This window comes from Canis lupus, chromosome 7 (genome assembly GCF_003254725.2).
Source record: "Canis lupus dingo isolate Sandy chromosome 7, ASM325472v2, whole genome shotgun sequence".
Classification (NCBI taxonomy): Eukaryota; Metazoa; Chordata; class Mammalia; order Carnivora; family Canidae; genus Canis; species Canis lupus.
In genome coordinates, this window is record NC_064249.1 from 66,359,138 (window position 1) to 66,386,564 (window position 27,427).

General features: G+C 36.8%; 1 protein-coding gene across 6 annotated transcripts in view; it reads right to left on the reverse strand.

Annotated features, from left to right (window-relative positions):
• Positions 1 to 27,427, reverse strand: part of GREB1L (GREB1 like retinoic acid receptor coactivator) — a 269,533-nt gene that overhangs the window by 115,948 nt on the left and 126,158 nt on the right. For 4 of the 6 annotated variants that reach the window (XM_049112844.1, XM_049112843.1, XM_025429340.3 and 1 more), the window contains exons 4-8: positions 19,871 to 20,039; positions 19,464 to 19,661; positions 10,241 to 10,417; positions 5,150 to 5,326; positions 2,237 to 2,359 (exon numbers count right to left, since the gene is read on the reverse strand). In XM_049112844.1, coding sequence (XP_048968801.1) covers positions 2,237 to 2,359; positions 5,150 to 5,326; positions 10,241 to 10,417; positions 19,464 to 19,661; positions 19,871 to 20,027 — 832 coding nt within the window. In that variant the 5' untranslated portion in view covers positions 20,028 to 20,039. The remainder of the gene's footprint in view (positions 1 to 2,236; positions 2,360 to 5,149; positions 5,327 to 10,240; positions 10,418 to 19,463; positions 19,662 to 19,870; positions 20,040 to 27,427) is intronic. The other 2 variants (XM_049112842.1, XM_049112845.1) reach the window with 2 other exon arrangements.

The window sequence follows — 27,427 nt, forward strand, 5'->3', positions numbered from 1 at the left end:
ACTGACTACAGATTAAGAAGACAGTCTCCTACAGAAGGATGAATCTCTATCACCTAGGGAGATGCTGCATGCTTTAATGTTTGCAATGATTTTGTAATACTAAGATGAAATTCTTAAAGCCTATTATTTTCAACATCTGTAGGAAGAAACTGTCGAAGACTCACAATTCATCAAGAGGAACATTTCAGATACAAAGCCTCACTTTAAAGGTATTTTCTTCTATTAAATCCTATGGATTGCACCTAAAATTGTTAATAGCTAATTTTATAGACAAATGGCCACTTTCACCTCTACAAGGGACACACAAGAATATGGACATAAATCTTGGCCACCTGTGTTCACTGTGATTCAGTCAGTACTTTGCGTCTCTTCATGAGTTAATGGAATCTTTGCTAAAGCCTCAATCTTGTTTCAGGGCAATATTTGTTTTCAAAATATATTTTCCAATATAATTAAAACTGCATTATTGCTTATTAACATTTTAATATATTTTCAGGTACAGCTGGTTATTTATATATCTACCTATCCCTTTTAGGAAAAGTAACATTTTAAAAAAGATTTTATTTATTTACTTGACAGAGAGCACAAGAAGGGGCTGCTGCAGAGGGAGAGGAAGAAAAGGCTCCCCACTGAGCAGGGAACCCAATGTGGGGCTCAATCCCAGGACTCTAGAAACATGACCTGAGCTGAAGGCAGATGCTCAATTGACTGAGCCACTAGGAACCCAGGAAAAGTAACATATTTTATTGTGCTTTTGCTCCTTTACGAGTCGTTTTTGAATCACTGGAGCCATTGGTCAAGTATTGGAACTCTGCCTTCCAGCGTCTGACAAGGGTTTTAGAACAGTAAATGCTTCATACACTTTTATTGCAATAAAGTAAACATTCATTTTTAATACTGTAGTTGTAAAATCGCATTTCCCTAGCCCCAAGGTCTAATAGAAGAAAATATACAATGAAATCAGCCAAAATACTAAAATAATATTCTAGGAGAGACATATAGTTATATCATTATTGTAATGAAGGCTAATTAATGTTTCAGTGCCAAGAGCCAAGTGCCAACTTTTTCTTTCTTGAATACCTAGTAACACAATGTTCTCTCATTTATTCTAAAGAGATATGCTCTCTCTTCTTAGATCAGAGCCTCTATCTAAATCTCTCGGACAATTTAAAAATCAGACTTTTTAAATCCTGGGTGAAGTGGACTTAGCTGAGTACAGACACATAACAAGAAGAGGCCCAGAAAAAGTTAGCCTTTTAATCATAGCTATTGTTCTAAGACTTATTGCTAATAACTACTCATTTCTTGGAAGTAGAAACAGTTTACTAGCTCATCAGAATTTCACATAAATCTGAAAGAGGAATGCTAAGTAGTGAAATAAATGAAGACAGCCTTGTTTTCAACTTGTGGTTAAGGGGACACTGGCAAAGCACATATACTGTGAAGTCTGCATATCAGATGAGCAAAATGGGTACTTTACCAAAAAATGAATTGAAAAAATTCACAAATTCTTTTAAAATTCTTTCCTTCTTGCCTTAGATATAACCTAAACTGGTTCTAAATAATTTTCTTAAATACTATCTGCAGTGATCTTTTCAGTTACAACCCTCTAGTCCTTCAGCCACCTGGAAACACCAAGTCCCACCTGGAGCCTTATCCTGTCCTCAGGGCTTGGGCCAGTGCAGTCCTCTATATTGGAGGAATTTTTAGAAGTCTTAGAGTAGCAGCTTATCTGCTCAGTATCAGAGGGGCCATTCTGCTGATCCTGCTCTGATACTGTAACCTAGTTTCAGGCACTAAAATTTTATCTGGTTATTGGTAACCAAATCTCTATCTTGAACCACTAGAAACTTGAGCCTGGATTCTTCCATCATGATCCTTAGTCCTATCTTGGGATCTTGCTTACTATCTAGCTGGTGCAATACTCTCTGTAATGTTCTGTGGACTTCGTATAGAGCCTTACCCTAGAACTCCAGCCTTCACGAGTTATGTTTCCAATATACACCACCTGATAGCCGTGACACAGACTTTGCTCATGTCTGGATTTCTACCATTGCCCATTGTCAGAGTCTTCTAGAGACAGGTCCTATGCTTGGGCTAATTTCTTACTCTAATAGTAACTCTGGTAATACCTCTGTTTTAAAAGATTTCTATTCAAACCAGTCAATAGTAAGTTTTAGATGTATCACTACATATACATCTGCTGCTTGAAATTCTGAAAGAAATTATTCCATACCTGTCTGAATGAATCCTGATTTATATCCATTAGTTGTGCCATTTTCTGGTGTCACAGTGGATGATCCTGAAGAGTTTGGTTTCATAGAGTGGCAAGTAGCAGAGGATTGTCGGCTTCTACATTCTAGGAAGGAGTAAGAATCATATTTTGGGAGGGGACCAATATTCTGTTAAAACAGGTGATGGGAACACAGTTCATAAAATCTGTAAAATAAACTGCTGCTCCGTAAGTGGTAACCACATTCCTTCTCAGAGGTTCCCTCTCCTGGAATTCTGAGTCCAACAGAATGTTCAAGATAGTGAATTCACTTCATCTTCCTAAGGCCAGATGTCACATTTAGAAGAAAAAAAAGATCAGACTTTTGTTCTTCACAGATTAGTTACCAGGGGAAAATTGCTCATAACCAATAGAACCATGGTAGTTTTATGGAGAAGATTGAGGCTAAAATACCCGTAATTTATAAAAAAACCAATAAGCTTTCAGGACACCTGGGTGGCTCAGCGGTTGAGCATCTGCCTTCGGCTCAGGGCCTGATCCCAGGGTCCAGGATTGAGTCCTGCATTGGGTTCCCTGCGAGGAGCCTGCTTCTCCCTCTGCCTATGTCTCTGCCTCTCTCTCTCTCTCTCTCTGCATCTCTCATGAATAAATAAATAAAATCTTAAAAAACAAACAAACAAACAAACAAAAATAAACCAAAAAACATCAATAAGCTTTCAAATGCTAGTTAACCCCCTATCAGAATCGAGGTAAGCTGTCTTTAACACTCTCACCTCAACTTTATGTCCAAAAACTGAAGCAAAGGAAAATATATAGGTAGAAGAGAAATTTTTAAAATGCTCAAATTCTTAGTTTTTATTAAAGGAAATATATATACATACACACACACACACACACACACACACATATATATAAATATTCAAGGTGACTTCTGATCATGCAACACAAAGCTTCATTTTAGGTAAACCAATATTAATGGAGCTTTACTGTAATACTTTAATAATATTTTGAATTGAGTCAGGTAGAGAGCAATTAGTATGACACCCTGTGGGGTTGTACCTTCCAAATGAATTGTACTACATGCTATACTATATTAGTCTTTAAAGGCAGCAGGTGAAAAAGAAATATAAATGGCTGCAAATGACCAGGTTAATTATAGAGGATTCTTTAGAGAGGTTCCAAGTTTATCAAATATATGCAAGGGCTGGAAGCAGTTTTCTATAACCTTCATTGCTAGAACCTTCCTTGAAGAGCTACTGTACTTTAGCCTAAAGGATATCTCTACATTTATGTGTATTACATGCATGATATTGCATATTGATTATATGCAATTGATATTATATGTCTACATATCTATATATAGATAGATAATATACACATACCCATTTCTAATTCTAGAATAGCAACTGCTATAAATGTGAGGCTTCAGATGCCTGGCTGGCTCAAATGGTAGAGCATGTAACTCTTTTTTTTTTTTTTAAGATTATTTATTTATTTGACAAAGAGATCGAGCCAGCGAACACAAGCAGGGTGGGAAAGATGGCAGAGGGAGAGGGAGTAGACTCCCTGCTGAGTAGGGAGTTGGACACGGGGCTCTATCCCAGGACTCTAGGATCATGACTTGAGCCGAAGGTAGAAGCTTAACTGACTGAGCCACCCAGGTGCCCCTAGCATGTGACTCTTATTCTCAGCGTTGTGTGTTCAAGTCCAACATTGAGTGTAGAGATTACTTAAAAATAATACCTTTTAGGGGCACCAGGGTGGATCAGCTGATTAAGCATTCAACTCTTGATTTCAGCTCATGTTTTGATCTCAGGGTTGAAGGACTGAGCCCCAAGTTGGTTCTGCACTCAGTGGGAAGTCTGTTTCTCTCCCTCTGCCTTTCCCTCTGCTCCTCTCACTGCTCGCACACACACTCTCTCTCTCAAATAACTAAATCTTTAAAAAAATCTTTGTAGAAAAATAAATTAAATCTTAAAAAAAATTTTTTTTAAATGTAAGGCTTCAAAAGCCACTCGGGATTATTGTACCTGGCTTGGAACATGCAGCATTTCCTAAAGAATTATATATCATCTTAAATGCAACCAAGAGTAATTACAGTGGAAGAATTAAAGGAAAATCTATACTTATAATTTGGATTTATTATACTATTTCTTACAGTCAGGCCAAAATCTTGCATAGATAACAAATGGAAGCATTAAAGACAATTATATTGTCTTAATAATTAAGGAAAGTCTCAGAATCTGAGTAACTGCTCAAAAAAATAAGGATTAGATTATCCATTGGATTAGAACAATGAATAAAACTTGTGGCAAAACTTGTGGCAAGTCCTATCGACCACACGAAGAGGTCGATGAGGTTTCAATTGGATTCAGCTCTATAAATAAGTTGGTTAAGTTCTTCGTAACTTAAAAAATCCAAAACTTCACCAACTTAAGAGTGCACTTCCCCAGGTATGGTGAAGAAAGCACTATTTGTTCTACAGTATGTATAGTTCTAATGAAAACAGAAAATTATATATGCTTGGGAATTACCAAAGAACCTAAATAAAGTTGAAAAAGGATGTAACCAGGAAAATGACACTTTGAGGTCCTCTCTAAGTGACAGAAGAACTGGGAAGAGTCTGTCTGCACTTTACCCTCCCAAGAGACAAATACAAAGAGACATGTACTTTTCCTAAACCTGAGAGTCTCTATTGAAAATAGAAAGAAATAAAAAAAAAAAAGAAAGAAAAATAAAGAAAGAACCTAGTCAAATAACCTGTCAGAGAGTTTTACATCTTTGGATAGTCTTCTGAACTTGGGATATTTATCTATATCATATCTGAATTCTGAACTCTGTATAGGTCATTTATTACTACTGTAACATCCTCATTCCCTTCCTTCCTTTTCCTTTCTCTCCAGAAATTGACGCTACCTTTCCAGCAGATAAGAGGTCCTTTTGACAATACACCCTGGGAGCTTCTGACTAGGTAGTACTTTAAGTGCTTCTGCTTCTTTGGCTGGGTGGTGAGTTTCAAGTTAATATGGTTGGAAAATTCTGTGAAATATCGAAATCCTCTTTCTCCACAGCCAATACAGTTTCCAGAAAACCCTAAAAGAAGGAAAACCAAAGTTACTAGTGGACTAGTAAATTGATAAAATACTTTCACATACAAAAGGTATAGAAATATTCCAACTTTTTGACCCAATAACTTCCTAATTTCAAGGAAAAAATAATTTTAAAAAGCAAAGTTATTTATAAAGACTGATGGTAATTTAAATCCTGCTGTAAGAGGATAATGGTTAAGGAAACAGAGTGGATGTGGAAAGTATCATGTGATAGAATTCATATAGTTGACATGAAAATATGAAAAAGTTTGGTCCTAGACATATCCATTTTTCCTTTCTCCCACACTCCCTTCTTAGAGAATCTGTTGGCCCTCATTCTCTGCCCTACCCATCATGTGGACTTGCCATCATGGCTACTGCTGATTAGACTGTGCTATTATCTGATCCAGTGTGGGACAGTCAGAGTCTCCTAGAATTTTAAAATAAATACAAAAAGAACCAGTCAAATGGCACTGGACCCTGGATTTGTAAGGTCTTATAAAATGGAAGCCAAGCTGGGAGTATATCCAACTGCCTGTCAGCTAAGATGTGGGAGAGAATAAATTGAGAACCATGAAGAGGAAGCTGAAGCTGGTCTGCAGATAGGAAAGGGTATACAGTGATAGGCAAACCCAAGGCACTGCCAACTTTCCAGGTTCTATGACATCTAGCTGTACTTTCTCAAATGAGTTTTCTGAGAGTCCCATTTCCTCTTTATTCACCTCCCTGTACTCAAACTAGCATATTATTCCTTTAGATCTCACATCTAAACAATTCTCACTCAGATTAATCAGACAAAATAAAACTTTTAGTGACCTACTTATAGTAGGGGACACAGAAAGAAGAAATGGAGAAGGTGAAGAGGATGAGAGGCCATACTTTGCTAAATTGGAAATGAGCCCCCTAATACACAGAGGAAAGTTGCACAGAAAGAGTATGAGTTCCTCTGGTTGTGACTGCTGAGGACACAACCTATATACTGCTATGTAGTGAATGAGGACAAAAAAAATCTGTAAATGAGAAAGAGCATTCCCAACTCATACATACAATATCTCTCTATATACGTAACTAACTTAAAATAAATCTACTGATGAAGTGATACATTCTCTTTAAACTCCAAAACAATCTGTTACATAATTAACAAAGATAGAAAAGGAGAAAAGAGAAAGGCCACCAGGACTAAAGACAGAATATTTCATAATCTACCAATCTCAGAATGCTGACAATCAAGTCCGAGCATTTAGAAATGGCAGTCCAATTTATTATTATTTACTCAGCAATTATTTATTGAGCATCTACCTATATAGCAGGCATTGTGTGAAACTGGAAAAATAGAGACAGTGGTAATTTCTGATCAGTTACATAATACTAGTAAGTCCATGTAATTAGTCTATTACTGTTATTTTATAGAATTATAAACATAAATATAATTTGATAAATTATTTAAAATATGTTCAGAGATGGTTTGCATTTGAGAGCATTTGGCTTTCTGTCCAATACCTTAGAGCTACAGGCCAAAAAAAAATTATCAATGACGACTGCGTAGTTCACCAAGTTCCCAAGCCATTTAACCATCCATCTCTCCATGCATTCATGGACCTATCCAACAAATCCATGCATCCATCCAACAAATACTTGTACTCTACCATGCACTAGGCAGTGTTTCAAGTACTAGGTTTTCAGCATGACAAAAGCAGACAAAACCACTGCTTCCATGTAACTTACATTGTGGTGTGATCATCATGCCTTGATAGAAAAATGCCTAATTTGTGAGGCAGATGTAGTACCCAAACACAGTAAAATGATAAAAGAACACTTTAGCAAAAATAATTAAAGACATTGCCTTTAATTACTAATTCATAAAAGATTAGTATGAGAATTAGAATTAACTAATTACTGAGGTGAGGTTTTATCTTTTTTCTTTTGCCTATTCTCTGAGGTGAAAAGGAAGAGAGGGTAAGGAGGAAGCAACACAACAGAACTGCATAATCTTCAAAGAACAGAAATGGTACACTGATGATAAGCATTAATAATATTAAAGAGATAGAATTCTACAGCTCCTTTTTCAAACTCTGTATGGTTTCAGTAATAACCTTTGTTCAAGGGAGATTTGGTCTGCTCAAAGTTCTTGTTGCCATCATCACAAAAAATAATTCTTCGTACAACTAAACTAGCTTTCTAGCTTTTCTGTCAATCAATTATTCCAACTGTATGGTAGATTTGGGACACATGAATGCACTGCCAACTGGATCAATATATTTTTTAATCAATCCCCCCACAGGGGGGTATGCAGATTGAATCTGCATAATTTACATAAAAGGTTAGGCAAATTGATATTGGAGTCCACCAGGATTCTAGTATATTTGAAGCTTATACTTTTTCCCCACTATATCTTAATGCATACTAAAATAATCTATCATCAGTAAGAATGTTGGATGGATGTTAACTATTAAACAACAGAGTATTGAACATATAGAATCTCAACAACATACTTATCCAAGAGAAAACTTCAACCATTTTGTTGTACTATGCTTTCAATTTAGAAAGTGGTTAGTAGGGGATCCCTGGGTGGCTCAGTGGTTTAGTGGGGGTGTGATCCTGGAGACCGAGGATCAAGTCCCACATCGGGATCCCTGCATGGAGCCTGCTTCTCCCTCCACCTGTGTCTCTGCCTCTCTCTCTGTGTCTCTCATGAATAAATAAATACAATCTTTAAAAAAAAAGAGAAAGTGGTCAGTAAAAAATTATGCCCAGTCACAAGGCTAGAGAAAGTAAGCAAAATTCCATTTCTGTAACGAAATGGAATTTTGTCATATTTATTAACACGACAGAGTGGTAGAATAACTACCATGTAAAGAACAAGTATTCTGTTCCAGGCACTATGCTGGATGGGTGTCTTATAAACATCATTTGATCTTTACAACCTTGCAAGGTAGGCATCACTGGCCTCTTTATACAGATGAGGAATCTGAGACCTCAAGAGGATAAGTAGCTTGCCCATATTCTGAAAGTACTAAGTGCTAAATCTGGCATTTTAATCCCCCAATTCCAACTCCCAATGCCCATGGTCCTTGATCTCCTATTCCTGGTAACATATAATTATGAAATCTATTATTCTGATAATGTTTGTTGTGTCCTTTCTGTGATATATTCTAGGAGGATTCCTCTAGTCATGAAGAATCATTGAAAAAGAAGACATCATGAGAGATTTTTCTATTTGTGATCAGAGCCACATGTCAACTATTCCATTTGATGACACTATAATGCTTTAATTTTTTTATGTTTGTTTTTTGTTTGTTTTTAGTAATCTCTTCACCCAACATGGGGCTCAAACACATGATCCTGAGGTCAAGAGTCACATGCTTTTCCAAATGAGCCAGCAAAGTGCCCTGATGCTATAATGCTTTTAAAATGTTAAAAAGAAGTTTCCCAAAATTGTTATATCACAAGACGACTAGGTTACTAGCTTTGTGTCTTATCATTTTTGTGTCCCTACATCACAGCCTAGCATGGTTTTTGGTACATACTACATTTTGAACAAATAGTGTTGAATGACTGAGTGGACAAATGAGGATTTGGAAACTTCTTTGATAATGTAGTCCAATGTATAAACATTACCATTAAGTTTCTGTGTTAAACCATCTGCTCAAAATCACTAAAAGTAAAGAAAATTAACATCTTTTTTATGAAACCCTAATGGAAATTATCACTTCTTTTCCTATGAACGAAGAGAAGACTTTGGATTGTAACTTAAGGAACCTTTATAAAGCAGTACTTTCTGACCCTAAATACTGATATATGTATTTCTAAACTTTCTGATAATACTGTATGTATAGCTAGGAAAAATGCATCAAACTAAACAAGCACAGCTCACAACAAAAACAATTCTTGAATTCTTTGCCTTCTTTTCTCTTTTTCATTTTTGTTATTTATTTGCACCAAAAACATCTATTTGATTGCACCTACAGAAAGAGAAATTCTGAGAAACAAAAACTCCAGAGAAACACAGAAACAAAGAAAGCAACAAACCTTATGTGACATCTTATCTTCTTTTTTAAAAAAGATTTTATTTATTTATTCATGACAGAGAGAGAGAGAGAGAGAGGGAGAGAGAGAGAGAGAGGCAGAGACACAGGCAGAGGGAGAAGCAGGCTCCATGCAGGGAGCTCAACGTGGGACTCGATCCCGGGTCTCCAGGATCACACCCCAAGCCGAAGGTGGCAGTAAACCGCTAAGCCACCGGGGCTGCCCCATCTTATCTTTTTAATTATCTTATCTTCTCAATTATTAAAACTAATTTAAAAATAAATCTTATTTTTATTTCCCATGATGTAAGGAAGCTAGGTTATAAATAAGGGCAAACTCAAAGTAATACAGAAAGTAAACAATTCTGAGATACAGTTACACATTTTACATCATATGTCTAGTCCTAGTTATTTTGTTTAAACTCATGCTAAATATAAAGTAAGAATCATATCAATCAAGTGTAGTTAGGAATAATGGGTGATATGGAGAAACTACCAACAACTTTTTTTTTTTTTTGAAACTACCAACAACTTACAAAGTAATTCATAGTTGAATAATTGAGAGTTGACTTGACATCAGGTCCAAATAAATGACTCTATAAAAAATGAATCCTGCTTTGCTTTACAAAGTATTAATATTTGATAAATCTCATGCCATCCTTTAAGCCTGGTTTTAAAAAGTGTCTTTGAGGTGGGTGTTTTGAGAATGAATAGAAAATAAAAGATAATTTTAAAGAAGTTACTAAAAGAAAAAAATGTTTCATACTTGAGTTAAACTACAGAATTCTCAAATAATTCTATCATTTTTAAAGAAAATTCTACGGTAATTTAAAATAAACTTATAGCTTAACTCCTTCATCTTAGAGGGAGTTTTATAGATGTAGAATACTCACCTAAAAGTGCATTTTTCCCATGATCATCTGGTAGAAATCGCTTGTCTACAGCACACACTAGAATGTGTTCAGGAAGATTGGGAGACTTGGCCCCCACCAGGAGGAATCCTGCTGGGATGTCAATTTGTTCCATACACAGAGATACCAAACGCAAATCCTTTCCCGCTTGACAAAAACCTAAAAACCAGTAAAGAAAGAACACAGTGAAATGTTTAGAAAAGTTCTCTCTTATCATGCATTTGGAGGGTGGATTTACCTGTCAGAATCAGCATTAAGGACTAAATTTAAAGTCCATATATTTTAACCAGACACAAAATAAGGTATTTTGAAAAGATACAAAAAGGAGGTATTTCTGACAGATTCAGCCAACACTGATGACTTCATATTTTCTGATCCACAGGTATGCTAATGATAAAATATACACAGCAAACTTTGGAAACTGTACATGATTTTTATTGCATATAATACAATATTTTTATATTTTCAGTACAAGTTCACTTCTATAAATGGTAACTGTCATAGAAGAGGGAGGCTTTCCATTTTACATAGGGAGAGACTGAACCTCAGAATTTGGTGGCTTATAAATGAATGGCTACAACTAGAACTCAGAACTGTGAGGTCATCTTCATGAGCTACCATTGAAAAATATACCTTTCTCTAAGAGCTCACATTATAGTTTATTGAAAGAATGTATAAGGAGCCAATAATCACAAAACAGTATTACAGAGCTATATTCTGCTGCAAAGCACCTATTTCACATCTTCTGGGAGATAATCAGACCTCCCCGAACCCTAATCACATGATTCTCCCTGGAAAACTGTGATATTCTAGACTGACTGGAGTTGGCACCTGATCCAAGCTGGCCACTGTTATAGCCCTCCTTTCTGGCTATAGTTGATCAGTCAGGGGCACCTGACATTAACTAGGCCAATCAGAGCTTTTTCTCTAGGAATTCTGAACATGGAGCCAGGAAGTGGCTTAGTCTGGTCTGTGGCAGCTTGGTTCCTTGCCTTGTGAGAGAAATCTGTCAGCACTGTCAGCAGACAGGAGGTTCAGGGGGAATGTTCTAGCAATATGTGGGCCCCTGAAACTCAGTATATTGTCTTTTCCATGGTTTGATCATGAAACACTTTGCTTAGGAATTCTTCAAATAATGTCTTTATTCTACCTAAAGCTAATCTCAGTTGGGTTGGGTTGGGTTTCACTTGCAGCTAAAAGAGGGTGAATAAAAGTATGATAAATACTATTTCAGAGAGTTGTGGAAGATAAAGGATGGACATCTAACTCTCCGCACACAAACCTGAGGGGACCATCATCATCACCCAATACAAAGCAGAGAATAACTATGCTAAATCTTCACGTATCAGTTCATAGTAGGATGTTAACCAAATGCCAACAAACAAATTGGATGTGATCAGCTAGTATATGAGAAATAATAAGAAAACAATATCCAAACATTGTGTGAAACTGTAGTGCAAATAAATCTATTATATGGTTTGGCTCATCAAACCTCAAAAGTAGACATAATGGTATTGGAAGAAGTCAACAGAAGAAAGACTAAAATAATAAAACATTGTGGTTCAATCACTTCAAGCCCACAGGTCCCCTTTTAACATGAAAAACTTTCAAATTTAACTTTTAGTTTTGTGAATTGAGAAGAACAATAGCAGGATGTTATTGTGATTTTTTAAAACAATTTTGAATGAATCTATATTTATTATTTACAATATAATCTATAGGTATTTGAAAAACAGTCATTTGTACATGTGAGTCATATTATTTACTTAGTTTACAAACATTTTTTGGAAACTATGGATACATAAAACCCCTAAAAAAAATTCTGCTGTCCTCACCCCATTTAAGGGACAGGACTCACAGACTTGAAAGTGGGGAAATGATGATGATGATGACGACATTGGTGGCAGAAAAATATATGGGGCACTTAACATATGCCAGGTACAGTGCTAACCACTGTATAGATTTATCTTATTTAGTCCTCTCAACAACTACCAATTTCTTTCCAAAGATGGAGAAATTGAAGCTCAGAAAGCCTAGGGAACTTATCTAAGGTTATGTAATGAGTTCGGTAATGTTCAGGGATATAAGACATGGGAAATTTACTATATAAAAATAGACCAAAAAGTATACTACTTAATTTGGCAAAAGAAAAGCTAAAAACAATTATAATCCAGATCTAAAACCATGAAAGGTGAACAAAGACATTTAACCAAATTCTAAAATACTAAATCTTAAGAGGCATTCTTTTTATTTTATTTTTCAAAGATTTTATTTGTTTATTTAAGAGAGGGATTGCACACAAGCAGGTGGAATAGCAGGCAGAGGGAGAAGAGAGGGAGAGGGAGAGGGAGAAGCAGGCTCCCCTCTGAGCGGGGAGCTCAATGTGGGGCTCAATCGCAGGATCCTGGGATTGTGACACGAACCAAAGGCAGATGCTCAACCAACTAAGCCACCCATTGCCCCTCTAGGAGGCATTTGAAAGTCCTGAAAGAAGCACTAATTTTTTTAATCAAAGGAATTATTAGTGTAGACACTACACCTAGAAACACATTTCCCATAAGAAATAGTACCTTCATCATCACTTGCTTCAAAAAGCATAATTAAACTCAGTGATGGGAGGTTCATGATTACCTATTAGTGGAAAACAGGATGCTAGGGGAATTGGCACTTAGAAGTAGTAATACAACCTTCCTACAACTTTGACTCACACCGCATTAGCAAGAATAGACTAGATGAAACAATGACTCTGTACTGATTTATAGAATTTGCAAATTATTATGAGCTTTTTAGAACATCAGAGCTATATAGAACCTCAAGATCATCTGATACAGCATCTCCGAACAGGTAGTTATCAAACTCCTAGGGATTTATAAAGGTATTCTGTGATACTTGGAATTACAGGTCAAACTAAAATAGATACCATTACCAATTTCTGAAAACTAATAAATAGTGATTCTAATATCCTACTTTTAAAACAGAATGTTCTGAGGGCCTTCCCTGGTACGTGTGTAGGGATAGTGAAAACCAGGTGAATGAACTCCAGGACTCACTTGTTTGAATCCCATATCAGTGTGTGGTTTTGATTTCACACAACTGTTTTTATTATCAGGCTTAATCTATACTTGTAATACACTCTTGGTTAATGATGGGAAGCTCAGGGAACCCCGGGTGGCACAGCGGTTTAGCGCCTGCCTTTGGCCCGGGGTGTGATCCTGGAGACCAGGGATCGAGTCCCACGTTGGGCTCCTGGTGCATGGAGCCTGCTTCTCCCTCTGCCTGTGTCTCTGCCTCTCTCTCTCTGTGTGTGACTATCATAAATAAATAAAAAAAAATGATGGGAAGCTCAGAGGGCACTGATTGTGTTAATGAGCATGGTTATTTTACAAATGTGTCTAAAGATGCTCTTGTTAGGTATGAAAGTTAGATTCGATCCCAACTTCACTCATTAAATTATCAAATTATATAAAATGCACCAATATGTTTCTAGGACACCCAAAAAATGTCAAGGTAAAATTTAGTGATTATAATCCAATTTGGCTTTCCACGTTAAGAGGGAAAAGCCTACCTCATTCTGCAGCATGTTCAGTAGCAGAAAATCTGCAAGCAGCAGCCTGAAACCTTTCCATCATATAGAACGAAAATACAAAAATTACAAAAATAAGCTAGTATACCATTTTAATCTTAAATTATAAAAATTCCAAAATGTGGGTATTAAAATTAGATTTTGACTTTCTTCTTCTTTTTTTAAAAAAAGGGTTTTTTTAAAAGATTTATTTATTTATTTATTTATTATTATTTATTTATTTATTTATTAATGAGAGACAGAGATTGAGAGAGAGAGAGAGAGAGCAGCATCGACACAGGCAGAGGGAGAAGCAGGCTCCATGCCGGGAGCCCGATGTGGGACTCGATCCCGGGTCTCCAGGTTCATGCCCTGGGAAAAGTAGCGCTAAACCGCTGAGCCACCCAGGCTGCCCTAAAAAAAGGTTTTTAAATTTATTTCAGAGAGAGAGCAAGAGAGAGCGCAAACATCAGTTGGGGAAGGGGCAGAGGGAGAAGCAGACTGCCTGCCGAGCAGAGAGCTCCAACCCAGGACCCTTGATCATGACCTGAGCTGAAGGCAGATGTTTAACTGACTGAGCCACTCAGGTGCCCCTTGACTTCCTTTTTTTGATGCCGGAAAGCATTTAAATATGAGCTCATAATAATTTGCAAATTCTATAAATCAGTACAGAGTCATTGTTTCATCTAGTTTATTCTTGCTAATGCGGTGTGAGTCAAAGTTGTAGGAAGGTTGTATTACTACTTCTAAGTGCCAATTCCCCTAGCATCCTATTTCATTTTTGAATTTATCAATAAAATTATGCTTTTTCTTACAAAACTAATTTTAAATAAGTAGCAATTACTTAATAATAAAATGTAGATAATTTTTCTCATATGAATGAATAAGATCAAAAATTATGTTAACATACTGGTTTAAAATAAATACGTTCTACTTAAAATCAATTCTTTATCACATGTCATGTAGTGACAGAATTTGGTTTTAAACCCCTGAGGATGGGGATCCCTGGGTGGTTCAGCGGTTTAGCGCCTGCCTTCGGCCTAGGGTGTGATCCTGGAGTCCCGGGATTGAGTCCCACATCGGGCTCCCTGCATGGAGCCTGCTTCTCCCTCTGCCTGTGTCTCTGCCTCTCTCTGTGTGTCTCTCATGAATAAATAAATTAAATCTTAAAAAAAAAAAACCCTAAGGAGTTCAAGAGAATATATATTACTGTAAGTTCAAATCCTCAGTAACCGGAAGACATGGAACTAAAACCCAAGTCTCTTGACTCCAAAATGACATTCCTTTATACTGATTAACATCCCTCTGAATCATATAATACTTCACCTTCCCTTGGTCTGATGTAGAACACTCTTCTATTGTTTCTTCCTTGCCTTTTTTTATCCCCTTGAGTTCCACTTTCCAACTTTTCAGGCTGAATCCTAGGGAAGCACTTTCCACAGTCCCTGCCTCATAGCCATGGTCTATTGGCACCACCTACCTCATACTTGCTGATGAATCCTTAAAATTCATGTTTTGTTTTTTTTTTTTTGGTAAGATTTCTAATACATTGCAGCAAAGGGAGACCACGGGGGAAGCAGAATTTTGGTTCTGGGCTTAACAGAGATAGAGTCAAGAAGACATAGTGTGGGGAACACCTGAAGAAAGTAGGATTTTCTACAGAAAAAAAAAGGTGATTTCAGGTGATTTTTGTGGAAAAAGAGAACTACACAGTCTGCTCAAATTAAGAAGTACAAATAGTTTTCAGTACTACAGTCTTTCAGGGTTTTCCCACTTAAGATATGAGGACATCTAGAGGTCGAAAGTAATAATTATTAAACAATGACTGGATTCTAGGAGAAGCTTGTTTTCTACTCTCCTTCTCCTAAAAAAATGTTTAAGGGGTACTTATGACAATGAAAAGAGAAAATGTCCTATTTTATGCTTTAAAAAAAGCCACAATGATGAGAATATATAAAAGGGGGACAAGAACCAACTGACGGTGCTTCCAATATCCAAAACTGGAACAATCTGAGGAACAAAATAGGATTGGATTAGAAATCAATATAAAATAAATATCTAATAAATAAATAGATATCCATGAGTGCATAATGAAATAAATGACTGAATAAATTAATAAATGGGGTGGGGGAAAGAGACTAATTTCCATGCAGAATTTCAAATAATTTATGTAGATACTCTCCCCTCAAGAAGGTGGAGCATAATTCCCCATTCCTTAAGTATAAGCTGAGCTTAGTGACTTTCTTCCACAGAATGGAAAGTGGGGGAAAGAATGGAGATAACACTACCTCAGCCAGGTGATCTAGGTCAACAACAATCATAAATCATGTTGATAGCATGTACCCTTAACACAATATGATGAAAATGACACATTGTGATCTTCCTTTCTCAAATCCATAACCCAAGTATAACCAGGAGAAAAACATCAGACAAATTTCAGTAGAGGGTCACCTACAATATACCTTACCAATAATTCCTAAAACTGTCAGGGTCACCAGAAAAAAGGAAAATCTGAGAAACTGTCACAGCCCAGAGGAGCCTAAGGAGATATGATGACTAATTTAGTATCCTGGTAGGATTCTGGAACAGAAAAAGGATATTAGGGAAAAATTAAGAACCCAAATAAACCATGAACTTTAATTATTATTAAAAATTAATAATGGGGCGTCTGGGTGACTCAGTCGGTTAGGTGCCTGCTTTTGGCTCAGGTCATAATCCCAGGGTTTTGGGATTGGCCCCTTGTCAGGCTCCCTGCAGAGTAGGGAATCTGCTTCTCTCTCATCCTCCTCCCCTCCCCACCCCCAAGTAAATAAATAAATAAATAAAATCTTTAGAAAATTAGTAAAAATGTAAGATGTCAACCATAGGAGGAACTGCAGGGATATATAGAAACTCTATAGTATTTTCTCAACTTTTCTTTAAATCTAAAATTGTTTCTAAAAATTAAAGTCTATTTTTACAATGTCCTATTTTATCTTCTTTTCCTCATGTTACTCGCCAACACAAGCCATTCAGCCAATTCAATTAAGAGGAAAGAAAATAAAAGTGAAAGAGAAGGCAAGGCTAAGTCCAGCAACAGGGTCAGGAAGAAATGGCCAGAAATGGCTGCAAAATCAAGAAAAAGTTCCTGTTTAGTTTGTAATTATTCTGAGAATACAGTCACCTGGCAAGGGTCTGACCTTTTACTGTGATATCTTTTCATTGTTTCCTCTAAACCCTCGTTCTTGGGATTCAGATCAGCTAATAATTTACAAAATACATTATCAGGGATCCCCAATTAAGAAAAAACATTGTGTAAAGAGCAATATTTAGGTTTTTTTTTTTAAGATTGAAAATAAGCTGTGTGTCTGTAAAGAAGAGCGGGTAGCTAAAGAATCTATGAAATGTGATTATATTTGAAGGTCTGTAGGATCCAAGTATCTGGTATAGTAGGTAGTTCTAGTCTCTAGAAATATGTCAGATTATTAATATAATAAAGAGCAATTATTCAATCTCAATTAAAACAGCAAACAAAATGAAAAGAAACCTTATTACTCCCCTGTAGGGTAATTTTGAATCACATCTGAACTAATCCTGAAAGAAAGGCAGAATGTTTCTTGCAGAGGCTCCTGGAAGACCTGGGGAAGAGCGCCCTAAGGATCTAAGCCTGTTTACGCAAAGGAAGAAAGATAAGTTATCAATGTGGGCACACAAATAACAATTTATTTGACAAACTTGCCCCTAAGTAGCTTTGTTTTCTGAAAGCAATACTGAAATGCTGCCTTCACCCCAAGACCTTTGGAGCAAATTATTTTAATTAAGAAGAGGAATAATGGTAGAGGGCCCTTCTTTGTAAACTTCATCTGCATTTCCTTAAGAAAATAGCCAACGTTTTCACTTCACAGAACCAGATTTGCATTCTCCAATTATCCCCCACTTGAAGGCTGCAGAGTAATCTAAGCGGGGGGAGGGGAAAGTTTACTGAAACAGCTGTAAACACAAACTAAAGTCATCAAAGCTGTATTTGGAGGCCTCCGATTTGGTTGCCCTTCACCTCTTTAGACAATCAACTGCCTCCCAGCAGGGTGGGAACCTACACTATTCCAATAATTTACATAAGAAATTAGCAACCAAAATTTACATCTGAATGGTAACCCCCAGAAGCCCATCAGGTATTAAGTATCTGCTTATCTAAATTGCCTCTAAAAATAGCTTTACCTTTCTTTAAGTCTTAGGTAAATAGAGGATTTCCCATGAAAGGAAGGTGGTATGCTAAAGCAAGTCAGGCATTATATTGCCCTAATTCACAGTCATTTCTATAAAAAAAAATTTCAGAGTGTTCTGTCTTGGAATGAGAGGGCTCTTAGAACCATCCTAGAAAGAGCCAAATTAAACAGCTGTGGACAAACTTTAAACTATCAAACTATAAAGTATGCTTTTTGTTTTTAATGGCCACCTACAGGCAAATTAAAAGGAGAAAAATATGGACACGTAATTAATTCTAAGAAACCAAAGTAGTTGATGTAGGAATCTACATGTAGGACTAGTGTTTTTGGGTTGTCTTGGAATGTGAATTTATGCCTGGGTGGGATTGGGTTACCCCCACCCCCAAGGAAAATTGCACCTCCAAGTCTTATCCTTCATCCCTTACACTTTACATAATCCCTGCAAGGTACAAGTAATGTTCTCATGTTTTAAATGTCAAGAAATAGCTGCTATCTGTTAGATCGCTGAGTTTGCATCTTGGTGTGCACTAAACAGCTTTCCATACCTGATTGTTAGTAATACCACTGTTAGCACCTGAAAAGGGAAACTAAAAAACATATTTAGAGCACAGGGAAAACAAGGGGGCCCCTCCCCCATTTTTAGTGTAAAATTCGATATTTCAAAACTATCCCCTAAAGCTTTTACTCTGATTCTGTTTAATTCTTACATACAACAGGATTTTCAATGACAACCCAACAACATTTCAAGCACAATTTCAATGTCTAGTTATTAATTATTAAGTATAGCTTGACTGAGCAATTAAATAAAAGGTACAGGGCAGCCCAGGTAGTTCAGTGGTTTAGCGCCGCCTTCAGCCCCGGGTGTGATCCTGGAGACCCCAGATCCCATCCCACGTCAGGCTCCCTACATGGAGCCTGCTTTTCCCCCTACCTGTATCTCTGCCTCTCTCTGTCTCTCATGAATAAATAAATAAAATCTTTTAAAAATGCACAATTTTATCTTCTACAAATAAACTATACCTCATGATTGTTCAAAATAAATGGAAAGGGTAAATATAAAACATCTGATTATCCATTATTGTTTTTGAGGATAGAACAGAAAGAAGTAGGAAGACAGGACACTTAGAAAGTTCCTAAAATAGTAGCGTTCTTGAAGGAAAAGCCCTGATCTGAGTCTAGGCTTGCTTTTGCTACATATCATCTCAGAGAAGTCATTCAATTACTGTGAATCTCCCTTTCTTCATCTAGAAGATAGAATGATAATACCTTTCTTATAGACACCTGCTGTGAAGTCACAGGAGATAATGTCAGTGAGAGCATAATCATTCCTCATTCCTTTCTGTAATTACTGGTTTCCAGCCTTGAGCACCACATGCTATGTTGGAAACTAGCCAAATAAAGAAGGATTGGGAAAAAAAAAAAAAAAAAAGAAACCCACCATCTGTAGTGCAAGACCCTTCTGGGGCAGGTTTTTGTGAATAGGGAATTGGTGGGCTATTTGAATCAGACATTTCTTCATCATCTTCGTCATCTTCCATTTCATTAACTGTTAGATTGTTAGAAAAATCCAGGCTTCCATTTTGAGTATAGCGGTGTACCAAATCCTTATCCAGATCCTCCACTTTGGGTTTTACATCTGGGTGAGCAAATAAATCACAGCTAATTTAATAAAAAGATGCTTATAGAAAAATAACCAAAAGAAAAATTCATAGTTCTGAAAGATATCAGAGGACAGGGAGACTAGCAACGTCTAACATTCAATCAATTTACTTCAGAGGTTCCCAGACTTGGAATTTCCATTTCTTTTAAAAGGAGTCTAGAAATGTATGGGATTGAAAAACTTACCTGCAGATGAGAAAGGATGCTGGTCAGGGTCCAAGTACAGCTGGGAAAAAATTGGCCGTGGTACCACACTACTACATCTGAGAGAGGCTTCTATGGAGTTGTGGAGAGCTTCCTCAAATTGAGCAGATTTCAGTTGCCCAGCATATGAATTCCCCATGGTCTACACCACCTCCCCAAAGAAAAAGAGGAAGAAAGGGAAAAAATTGATACAATTAGAGGACTCTATGTCTGCAAAGTATGCCCATATATCATTAAGATTCATACATGAACTTTACCTATATTTCTTAAGACAATTTATGATGGTTATCTGTTACATCACTTTTCCTTCTTTTCTTTATAATCCAAACCCATTTCAAAAAGACCCTGTAGAGGATCTTATATCTTAGAATCAAACAGTAGTAAATGCCTTACGGTTCTCCAACCAGTAAATCAAGATTGACCTGTCATTTGTGAAGCTGAATATGGAGACGATGGGGCCACACCTCCTCCTTAAAACTAGTGGGCTACCATAACCCTATACCAAATCTATCAGTGCTTTTAGAGTAAATATCTAGTTACTTCTCTTTCCAGTAAGATCTTCTTACCCTGGCACAGTGAGGGGAGATGCTTCTCTGGGGAAAAAAAAAAATCTCAAAGTGTGAGGTCTTGGTCTGAGGTCACCAAGACCTGTTCTGGGATTCATGAGATCAAAACTCCTTTCAAACTTACTACTAGTATAGTATTTGTCGTTTTGACTCTCAATCTCTCATATGTGTTCAGAATTTTCTAGAGGTTGTATGATGTATGATACTGCAACAGGTTGAATGTGGAAGCAGATAGATTATGCTTCTCACTAACTTTTTTTGGAAAATACAGTTCTTTTTCACAAGATATGTTATTCATGCTGATATATAATGGGCTTATTATTTTAAAATTTGAAGTTAATATATATTTTTAAAATGTCTTAGTCTTAATTTCTAATAGATATAATCCACATAAGCAAAACTCAATAATTTTTTTTAAAGATTTATTTATTCATGATAGACATAGAGAGAGAGAGAGGCAGAGACACAGGAGGAGGGAGAAGCAGGCCCATGCCGGGAGCCTGATGTGGGACTCGATCCCGGGACTCCAGGATCGCACCCTGGGCCAAAGGCAGACACGAAACCGCTGAGCCACCCAGGGATCCCAAAACTCAATAATTTTTAAGGGTATAAAGGGATTCTGGGATGAAAAGTTTGAGATATTGAGCTAAACAGTACACTAAACACTTTGTAAAAATTATTTTATTTAATCTTTAGTATTCCGATGTAGGTAGGACCTCTTTTCATTTCCTTTTTTTCTTTTTTTTAAAGATTTTATTATTTATTCATGAGAGAGAGACAGACAGAGAGAGAGAGAGAGAGAGAGAGAGAGGGAGAGAGAGAGAGAGAGAGAGAGAGAGAGAGAGAGAGGGAGAAGCAGGCTCCATGCAGGGCGCCCAATGTGGGACTCGACCCCAGGTTCCTAGGACCATGTCCTGGGCCAAAGGCAGGCACTAAACTACTGAGCCATTCCAGGAATCCCCCTCTTCTCATTTCCTAGATGAAAAACTATTGCTTAGAGAAGCCAAGTGACTTGCCCACTATCATCCAGCTGGTAAAGGTCAGAACCAGAATTCAGTATCTAGCTGTATGATGATAAATCCTGCACTCCTAGAGCACAAGCTCAACTTGGATAAATCTTATTTCAAGAAAGGCAATTTGACAGGCACCTGGCTGGCTCAGTCAAAAGAGAGCCTGACTCTAGATCTCAGGGTTGTGAGTTTAAGCCCCCTGTTGGGTGTAGAGATTACTTAAATAAATAAAACTTTAAAAAAATTAAAACAAGAAAAGAAAGGCAATTGGAGTATATCTTAGTCCCCACTTACCCTAACAAGAAGAGGGACAGATTTAAATTTCATCTGGAACCCTAACTTTGACTCTCTGGAGGAAGTCCCTAGAGGACTGATTGAGAAGGACCCTGAGCATGCATCTGGGCTCAGCAGGTAAAGGAAGCAAGGTCTAATGGTGATGACTCAGCAGAGTATGGGTGATGCCTACTACAAAGTTACTGTCATGTTTCTCAGACTTATATGCATGAGCTCCAGAGGAGCTTTTGGTGGGGCTCTCAGCTGCCTCTGTATAGCTAAGAAGGCTGTTTACATGATTCCTGGTAGCAGTGAGTAGTATTCAGAGATTTCCATCAGAGGACCTGAGTTTATCAAAGCTTTGTTAGAGATTCTTATGATTTGGAGGAAAGGGTGGAATTATATTTTGGCAAACCTTTCTCAAAATAGTTAATATGAAACTAAACACCATGGATTTAAATTAGTAGGTTCCTCTTTAAAAGGAAAAGAAATTTTGTAACTATATGAGGTGATGGCTATTAATTGAAATTACAGTAGTAAGCATTTTACAGCATATTCCTATATAAAATCATCATATTGTATACCTAAAACTTATACAGTACATCATTTTTATCTCAATAAAACTAGAAGAAATAAATCACTAGGTTTATTTTCAATTTCTAGGTTTCTTTCTTATAAAAAATACATAGCCAGAAGTATATGTACAGTACTCAAAATTTTAAGTGGAAGAAAAATCAACAGGTCTGTCAAAGTTTTCCTGCAATACCAAGCTTCTAAGACTCCTCATTAGTACAACTATAAACAATTTAAATTTCCTAAAGCTCAAAAGCAATTTATTTTTCAACAGACCCACATGTGATCAAACAGGGTGCGGTTGCAGGAGAAATATGCTTTATCACCAGTTTATGCATCTAAGTCAAAATTCAATAGTCATTTCACCTTTCTTCTTTGCAGAAGGGAAAAAACTACCAGTGCAGTCAACCATGGGATTTCTTAACCATGGAAAACAATGGAATAATGTCAAAGGTGGAACTTTAGCCTTTCTCCAGAGCACCAAATGCCTGGAAATCTTGCCTCTTCTTAACTATCACCTCCTCAACAAGTTATCTTCCTTTTATCATTGAAAATCATATTCTCTAAGAGATCTTTTTAGTTTAATAAAGTTTAATAAAGAACTGTCCAGTTGTACATAGAGGACTACATAATCTCAATCTCTGATTTATAGCTTAAGGAGCAATATAATAAATATGTATATGTAAATATGTATAGGGCAAATAAATATTGTGATGAATAAAAATATTACATCAACATAAAACGGAGTGATCAAATTTCACCATCATAGAATATAATGATCATGTGAAGAATTATAAAACTGACCTCAGACTTCTTTAGTGCTGAGTATGGAGTTTTTCCCTTTATTAGTCAAGTTCAATGCTACCTAATTTCCAGTTCAATGCTACCAAAAAGAAAGGTAGAGTTCAAGGAAGAAGCCTTTTTAGTGCAATGTATTCTTAATATTGTATGCTATAATATTTAGCGTCACTGAAACTGTTGGCATTATCCACCTAGACTACCAGCTTTCCTTTCCTCTGAATCTGAAGGACCCCCCAGAGCCTGAGATGGCGTAACATCCCAGTGAAAGTCAGTGTGAATAAATCTAACTTTACGTCAGAAAACAGAACTACTTTCCAGAATTTTCAGAATCAGTTGTTGAATGAAATACAACAAGAAAGCAAACTTGCAATTTCTACATATACCTGCATAGTCTATGTATCTGGCTTACATTAAGGACTACAGACCTCTGAGATACTAACAGACATTCTTGTGACATTAAAGCAAACTCTAAGAAAGATATGGTTCACAATATGGGCTCTTTCTGCACCACTAATTCTTTGAGAGAGAGAGAGAGAGAGAGGGAGGTGGGGAGGGGTAGTAGGAGAGAACCTTAAGCAGGCTCTATATTCAGCAGTGTGGAGCCTGACATGGGGCTCCTTCTCACTACCCTGAGTTCATGATCTGAGCCAAAATCAAGAGTCGGATGCTTAACCTCCCCCATGCATTGCTAATTAACTGCCCAAAATGCAAATGGGATCAAGTACAAACCACCACACAGTTATGGTTTAGGGTCTTTCTGCTCTAGACTTTTCTCATTTCTACAGGAAGATAAAAAGGCTGGAGTAGAACAGGCAACTTCCATCACTGGTGGCTTTAGGAATAGGGACTGGAGAAGTAAGAAAAAGAGTAGCCTGGGAAATAGGTACCTGCTAATGGTTCCATGGCTTATCCCCAATTCTCCCTTTTTGTTATTGTGGAAAAAGGAAAAAAGGAGCAACACAATTTGAGGGAGACTACTTCTTGATCCTGCAATGTTTTAATTTCCCTTTTGTCAAATGTTTCATGGTTAGTAGTTACTAATGTATTACTAATACAGTAATCACTCTTATAGTAGTTACAAAGTACACAGGACAGAGGAAGAAAGTTTCCCTTAAGTTATTCCCCAAAGACTTTTTACGATTAAACCATTACATACGATTTCAGAATATTCTTATTTTTCAAATGTTAACTTTAATAAGTTATATATGAAGCACATATCACAATGGTAGGCATCTAACAGGTAGGTGATATGACACCAGTTGCTGCTATCATTATTACTTTTACTGGTGGTGGTGGTGGGTGGTGGTGCTTGTCATTGTCAAGAAACGTGAAAGGAAATGTTCTTCTTTGGACAATTACAATACTAGTAACATGGAGAGCTTGCTAACTGCCAGGTAAGTACTCTATTGCCTCCATTTGTAAGAGAACTGAGGTCTAGAGAAGTTAAGGAACTTAACTTCTGTGAAACAAGGTGAAACAAAAAGGAGATGGCAAAGACAGGAGTAGGATCTAACCAGTTTAGCTACAGCAACAGCTCTCTTAGGCTATCTTTGTCACCGAGACCACTTATCTGTTTAAACACCTACAATAATAACCTAATCGGATAAATGGATACTTTATAAAATATTACTAAATTGCTAAGCCAAACAAAACAAAACAAAAGGAAATGAAACCAAAACAATCCAAGGAAGATTTTTGTTTGTTTGCTGATTTGTCCTTGCCTGTATATGTCATGGTTGCAAGACAAAGCTGAAAGAGGGGTTAAGATACGGGGTTAATAGGCACAAAGCAAAGCAACAGTTTTAAAAAGTTGAAACAAGGGATGACTGGGTGGCTCAGCAGTTGAACATCTGCCTGCTTAGGCTCAGGGTGTGATCCCAGGGTCTGGGATCAAGTCCCACATTGGGCTTTCCACGGGGAGCCTGCCTCTCCTTTGCCTATGTCTGTGTCTCTCATGAACAAATAAATAAAATCTTAAAAAAAAAAAAGTCAAAACAAAATAAAACCACCCCTCCTCTCAATAAAAAGACCCCAAACCTCACTATATTAGATGAAAGGGAAATATAAACAAAGGGTAAATTATTTAACAAAGAATAACTAAATATACACATCTAGGGGAGAAAGCATGGGCCCACCCTTAGATTACAAAGCACCTGATGGGTGGGCAACATGTCTCCTGATTTTGATAATTCTCTTGTCCACACCTTTTTTCTCCCCATTGCTCCCAACTTTGGAAGACTCGGTCATGTTTCTTTATTATGTGGCAAATCTAGAAATCAAAAACATTCTTATCAATTCCCTAAAATTTTAGGAATATTTATATAACTTAGTTTCCTTCAATATTTCCTCCTGTCTGAAAAAGTTATTATTTCCATTTAGGGACAAGAGAAAATTTCCTAAAACTCAAATGATAAAAAGAAAGTATGAACTTGAGAGTGTATATTCCTTGATTTTCTTCTTATATGAGTTTAAAAATAAGTACTAGATTTGGCATATGGCCCAATCTATTACTTTAAAAAGTAACACAATTTAATTTCTATTTCCCTCTTCTATCTGTAGCAGGCCACTTAATCTAAATAGATAGAAGTAGATAGTAGCACCTAGGTGGCTCAGTGGTTGATTGTCTGCCTTTGGCTAGGTCGTGATCCCGGGGCCCTGGGATCAAGTGCTGCATCAGGTTCCCTGCAGGGAGCCTGCTTCTCCCTCTGCCTAGGTCTCTGTCTTTCTCTCTGTGTCTCTCATGAATAAATAAATAAAATAAATAAATTCTTTAAAAAATAAATAAATATGTAGAAGTAAAAAAATTCTAACAATAATATGATACGAATTTACAGGAAATTTTATAAACACAATTTTTCTTGTAAAGATAACTTTGTTACAAGCAGAAAAAAAGCTGTGAAGTACACACAATGTGTTAATAATGTTTATCTATTGTTTTTAAATTATCTTTTGTGTTGTGTTGTTTTTAAACTATCTTTTTTGGGGGGGGCACCTGGCTGGCTCAGTTGGTAGAGCATGTTACTCTTGATCTTAGGGTCTTGAGTTTGAGCCCCTCATTAGGCATAAGCCTTCCTAAAAAATAAACTCTTTTTTTCCTATTTTCTAATTTTTAAAGTAATAAACGGTATTATAGCATAATATAATAAAGGAAAGGAAAATATCATATAGCAAACAAACTAATCCCAACTCTATGACTATCCTTGAACAAGTAGTTTATTTTTTTATTTTATTTTTTTTGTAGTTTATTTTTTTAAATTAAAAAATTTTTGAACAAGTAGTTTAAAACAGAGGCATATTACTTAACAACTGGTTTTCCAAAGTGAACACCCCTCCACCCTTTCCTGGTGCTTCAAGATTCCAGGGAGAATATAATTCATTCCAGTGCTTACACTGAGAACCTCTCACAAAGATTTGGAATTTCCACTACTACCGTCTACCATAATTACTCTAAGCTATTTCCCCCCCAGTTAGGATATACTTGCATTGGCCCAACTATCTCACTCAACAAGTTCCTTTTTTTTTTTTAAGATTTTATTTATTTATTCATGAGAGACACAGAGCGAGAGGCAGAGACATAGGCAGAGGGAGAAGCAGGCTCTCTGTGGGGAGCCCAATAAGGGACTCGATCCCAGGACCTCGGAATCATGACCTGGGCCAAAGGCAGACACTCAACCACTGAGCCACCCAGGCGCCCCAAGTTCCTCTTTTGACCAAGGATAAATATTTTCAAGGTACTGAACTTGGGCTATTTATAAAAGTTGACTTTTATTATTTATTTATGTATTTATTTAGAGAGGGAGTGGGGAAAGGCGGCAGAAGGAGGAGAAAGAGAATCCCAAGCGGGTTCTATGCCCAGCACAGAGCCTGACATGGGGCTTGATCTCACAACCCTGAGATCATGACCTGAGCCAAAATCAAGAATCAGACACCCAACCTATCCCAGGCATCACTAAAAGTTGACTTTTAATACCAACCATCTGGAGAGGATAAACATTAATGTTAAAATATATAGGGAAAAGAAAGATAACTACAGTTCATGACAAGAAAGAGTGAGAATAATACTGATTTTAAAAATATTGTGTACATGCTAAGAAAATATAAGATACTACCTCAAGGTTAGTCTAGTTTTAACAGCAAGATTGGCTATGGAGAAGATAGATGGGGATATACATTTTTAAAGTAATAATTCATTTAAAAAATATTTCAGATTTGTATTTCCAAGCACTGTCTACTGAAAAGTCTGAGAGGTAATGACAATTCAATAACAATAAGCACTTCCTAGTACCCTGATTGTGATTTTTACTACCATTCCCCAC